Raw genomic sequence first — 5,263 nt, 5'->3', positions numbered from 1 at the left:
TTGTTTTTTTTCCTGTTTTTCTAACTCTAGCTTCAGACATGATCAGATATGAAACTGAATTGAACAAATGTGATGTTGTGATTGTCCCAAAAAATTATTATAGAAATGTGACATCATTTGTTGTATATTTAAAAAGCAAAATGTTAATTCATTATACGACATTTAATTCGAATTTTTTTGTGTACTATGACTGTTCTAGATAAGATAAATATTAGATTAAGTAGAGGCAAGTGGTCATTGAACTTTGCTTCTGTTTGTTTTCCCTTCTGTCTTTAAGCTCCACCCCATGGTATCAGTATCCCAGTTGCAGAAGTAAGGACCGTGTCTCAGGCTTCTGCCCTGCTTTAACCTTTGTTGAAGCAGCCGGTGATGGAGTGGTCATGGACAATTCTTGCAGTTTCTACACTTATCTTTTTCTTTCACGCATTGAGATGGAAAAGAAGGGCCAAAAATAAGAGATTTCCTCCCGGTCCGAGAGGGCTTCCTATTTTTGGAAACCTTTTCATGGTGGGGAACAAACCTCACCAAGATCTTCAACAGTTAGCCCAGAAGTATGGCCCCATAATGCACTTACGCTTTGGCCTGATGCCTGTAATTGTTGTCTCATCCCCTGAAGCTGCCGAGCTATTCCTCAAGACATATGACCTTGTTTTTGCTAGCAGGCCACCTCATGAAGTTGCCAAGCATGTTGGTTACAATCAGCAGAATTTGTCCTTCTCCCCATACGGTTCCTATTGGCGCAACATGCGTAAGATATGCACTCTAGAGTTGCTTAGTAACCTCAAAATAAATTCTTTCAGTTCCATGAGAAAGGAAGAGCTTTTTCTTTTAATTCAGTATATTCAAGAGGCTGCTTCTGCTCGAGTTGCAGTTGATCTTAGTGCTAAGGTCTCATCTCTTACTACAGATATTTCTTGTAGAATGGTGCTTGGAAAGAAATATAGTAATGATGATTTCAACGAAAAAGGCTTCGAAGCTATAATTCGAGAGGGCATGCAAACAATTGCTGCTTTTAATTTAGCTGATTACATTCCTCAAATTAAAGGACTTGATCTTCAGGGTCTAACAAAACGCCTGAAAACTATTGCCAAGGTTTTTGACGACTTCTTTGAGAAGGTAATTGATGAGCATGTTCAATCCAAAGATGAAAACAGAATCATGGACTTCGTTGATGTCATGCTGGGATTCATTGGATCTGAAGAAACTGATCAGTACCATGTCGAGCGAGACAATATCAAAGCAATAATATTGGTACTCTTCTTTTGTGCACGTTTACTTGTCCATTCACTCCATTGTGCCTTTTGGTCTAAAAAATGTTTGTTTATAACAATTTTGCAGGACATCCTTGCAGCTTCAATGGATACTTCAGCTACTGCAATTGAGTGGACACTGTCCGAACTCATCAGACATCCACGGTTGACAAAGAAAGTCCAAAAAGAACTGGAAAATGTAGTAGGCATGGACAGGATGGTCGAAGAATCAGACTTGGAGAAATTGAAGTACTTAGACATGGTTGTGAAAGAAAGCTTTAGGCTTCACCCCGTGGTACCATTGCTGCTCCCGCATGCATCTATGGAAGACTGCATAGTGAATGGCTATCACATACCCAAGAATTCACGAATCTTCATAAACGCATGGGCCATCGGTAGGGACCAAAAGGTTTGGACTGATGCAGAGAAGTTTTATCCAGAGAGATTTGTTGGAAGTGACATTGATCTTCGTGGACGCAACTTCCAGCTAATCCCATTTGGTTCTGGCCGCAGAGGCTGCCCTGGAATGCAACTGGGTCTCACTATTGTTCGGCTTGTGGTGGCACAATTGGTGCATTGCTTCGATTGGGAACTCCCGGATGATATGTTGGCTACTGACTTGGACATGACTGAGGATTGTGGTCTAGTATGTCGTAGGGCTAAGCATCTCCTGGCTATACCAACCTGGCGCCTAAAAACATGAGAAAATGGCTGTGTAATTTCTACTAGAGTATCTTTTCTGGATATATTTGTTGCCTTCTCTAGTACTTTAGAATTTCTCGTTAGAACGCAAGTTTTGGATTTATCATATCTAACTATCATGATTAAATAAATAAGATCTAGATTAATTGCCTTTTCTTTTGAATATTCAATTTAAAACAAAGTATCCTAGCATTTTTTTAGACTTACAATCATAAGATGCACTGATATAATATTAAAATTTTAATTTAAAATTTGATTGGATAAATCATAAAATTAAAGAAAAAAAAGCTTTAATAGAAGATTGTTTTGATTTAATTCAGCTTATTATTTTTGCTGCAAATTTATAAATGAAGCAATATTATTATTATCTATACCTTTATGTAAAGTAAGTTTGACCCTATGGAGAAAAAAAATATATTTGATTTATCTTTGTATACTCATGTATGTATAATTTACAGATTATTAATGTTAATAATGGTTAAAATCTAAATAATTTATAAATTTCATATGCCAATTTTAGCGTTAAATTATAATGATTAAAATGGAAGGTATTACATTTTATCATAAATTGCATTATCTATAAGAAAACAAAAACATATATTAGACCAATGAATAAAAAGTCCACCTTAAAGAAGTTTGTTTTTCCAGCAACGGCGTCGCTGCTTATTTTATCCTTCTACCCTAAACGTCGTCGTTACTTGATCGAGAGTGTATTTAGAATTGAATTTGCAATTCTGCATTATGAAGATTGAATTTTAAACCCTAAAACCCGCTGCACAGAATTCCTCAAAAACCTTAATGCAAACCCTCAAATCATCTTCCATTTTCTCAACTTCCTATTTTCTCAATTTTTCGTTAAAACCCAAATCATTTATTTTTATTCTCTCATATTCTTCTTCCACCTCTGTTTCGAATCCGCCCCTTTTCAATTATCTTGTAAAAAACTTGGATTTCACTGAAACCCAAGCTGTTTCAATCTCTAACCGTTACTCTCATGTCAAATCCGTCCAAAAGGCTCAATCGGTTGCCAATTTTTTTCAAAGTCTTGGCTTTTCCAATGCCGAAATAGCCTTTGCTGTCCGTTTGGAGCCCCAAATTCTGTTTGCTGATGTAGAAAAGAAGCTTAGGCCAACAATCAAACTTTTTCAATATCTGGGTCTTGTGGAACCCCATCTGGGTAAGTTCTTTTCCAGGAATTCTACGCTTTTAACTTGTAGTTTAGATAAAAAGTTGATTCCTTCTATCCAATTTGTCAAGAAAATTTTAGGGAATAATAATGAAGACTTGTTTAAGGTCTTCAGTAGATGCAATGGTTTTATTGCTAGAGATGGCATATCAAAGTTGTCGAGAAACATTGAGTATTAGGAAAGCTGTGGGATTGTTGGGTCTCAGCTCTCAAAGTTGTTAACGAGACAACCTAGGATTTTTAGGATGCGAGAATCGGCATTAAGGGATCTCGTTACGAGGGTTGTAGATATGGGGATTTCGACTGATTCGAGGATGTTAGTGCATGCTATTCATACCTTGAGTTGCTTGAGTGAACAAACATTTAAGAAGAAATGTGAATTACTTAAGACTTTTGGTTTTTCAGACAGTCATTGCCTGGTTATGTTTAGGAAGAACCCAGGTGTTTTTAGGGTCTCTGAGAAGAAAATGAAGTTAGGAATTGAGTTCTTTCTTAATGTGGCAAAGTTTGATAAGAATGTTTTGGCTTCTAGGCCAATTCTTTTGATGAGTAGTTTGAAAGATCGTGTGATTCCTAGATACCGAGTTTTGCAGATTGTTAAGTCCAAGAAGTTGTTGAAAACGGATCGGAGTTTTCTTTACATCTTGGAATATACAGAGAATGAATTCTTGGAGTTCATATCAAGGTTTCCAGATGATGTGGAAGAACTGTTGATGGCTTCCAAAGCTCATCTTTTGCACACTTGTTCTTCGGAAGAAGAAGAAAACACATGATAAAAGTCTGTTTCTAGGCCAATTCTTTTGATGAGCAGTTTGGGAGATCATTTGATTCCTCAAGATTGAGTTTTGCAGATTACTAGTTAGAAGGAGTTGTTGCAAATGTTTTGGAGTTTTCTTTACATCTTGGAATATACAGAGAATGAATTCTTGGAGTTCATGTCAAGGTTTCCAGGTAATGTGGAGGAACTGCTGATAGCTTACAAGGCTCATCTTTTGCACACTTCTTTTCTAGAAGAAAAAACATGCCAAGTCTGTTTTTATTTAATTTGGTTTTACTTTGTCAAAGGCCACTTTTGGGCTTTCATGTTGATTCGAGATGGTCCTGGTATACTAATGTGTCATTTAATTTAGTTTATATTTGATCTATACACTTAACAGTGTATAGAGTTTATATTTTATGCCATTTTTTGTTTTGACTATTTTGAGACAAATTTGTTCAGCTTTTCTTCATCATGAATAAAGTTCATCCTTTCGCTGTCTTCAAAAAGAAGAAAAAAAAAAACACTTCAGAGGAAAAGAAAGGCTTGATGTGGTGATGTTTAATTTATGATTCATCAATTATGCATATGTGGTATGGATTTCATGTATGAGACTAACAAAGATGGAATAGACATAAAAGAATTAGAGAGGATACCCTAAATAGCTGTGAGCTATTACACCTTTTTTTTTTTAATGTGCTACTTAATAAAAACAATGTTAAATTGGTATCTAATTTTATTAAATTATTTTAATCCCTAAGATCGTTAGAATAAACATTAATGTAGTTAACAGTGATGTGGATGAGACATGATTATTACGTGATAGCGATGTGATTGTATCTTGTAATATTAAAAAAAAAAAAAAAAACTAAAAGATAAAAAGTTTTTTTTATTATTTTTAAATTATTTTATTTTAAAAGTTTTGTATTTTTATTTTTTAAAATATGACATGTGGTATCCGCATTATTCTCATATGGTAATCACATGTAATTCACATCAATGTTGATTGCCACATTAACACTTATTTTAATGATTTTTAAAATTGGAATAACTTAATAAATAAAAATGAAATTTAAGTAACTATTTAAAATTTTTTAATTTAGATATCACACTAAAAAATACAATAATTAGAGTTTATTTATGATATTAACTCAAAGATAAGTATTACTAACATTCATACCAACTTGACAACAAGTGAGGTATTGAGTTGATAATAAAGAATTTTATCTTGAAGCCAACCATACCAAGATAAAACAAATAAATGAAAATGTTAGTTATATAAAATTTTTCAAGATAATTTCAGTGAAAATCAACTGAAATTATGAGAAAAACATTCTCGTTTTTTTGAACTAAAAATTAATGACTTAG

General features: G+C 34.1%; 1 protein-coding gene and 1 pseudogene across 1 annotated transcript; both read left to right on the top strand.

Moving 5' to 3' along the window:
- Nucleotides 1-236: 236 nt before the first annotated feature.
- Nucleotides 237-2,098, top strand: LOC149511984 (cytochrome P450 71AU50-like). Its single transcript, XM_089753843.1, has 2 exons — nucleotides 237-1,251; nucleotides 1,339-2,098. Exons 1-2 carry the CDS (start codon nucleotides 370-372, stop codon nucleotides 1,951-1,953), a joined length of 1,497 nt encoding a protein of 498 aa, XP_089609969.1. The 5' UTR covers nucleotides 237-369; the 3' UTR covers nucleotides 1,954-2,098.
- A 453-nt stretch (nucleotides 2,099-2,551) lies between these two features.
- Nucleotides 2,552-4,396, top strand: LOC149511983 (transcription termination factor MTERF8, chloroplastic-like; annotated as a pseudogene).
- Nucleotides 4,397-5,263: the final 867 nt, after the last annotated feature.

Source organism: Durio zibethinus, chromosome 24, assembly GCF_047325235.1.
Source record: "Durio zibethinus cultivar Kanyao isolate XHJ-2024 chromosome 24, ASM4732523v1, whole genome shotgun sequence".
Lineage (NCBI taxonomy): Eukaryota > Viridiplantae > Streptophyta > Magnoliopsida > Malvales > Malvaceae > Durio > Durio zibethinus.
Note: the sequence above shows the minus strand (reverse complement) of the source record. Positions and strands in the feature narration are given on the sequence as shown.

Bases quoted from the DNA above. Each gene is read 5' to 3' on its own strand.
- LOC149511984 (XM_089753843.1), top strand. From the start codon at position 370: ATGGAGTGGTCATGGACAATTCTTGCAGTTTCTACACTTATCTTTTTC. The intron at 1,252-1,338 runs GTACTCTTCTTT...ACAATTTTGCAG, and splicing joins ATATCAAAGCAATAATATTG to GACATCCTTGCAGCTTCAAT.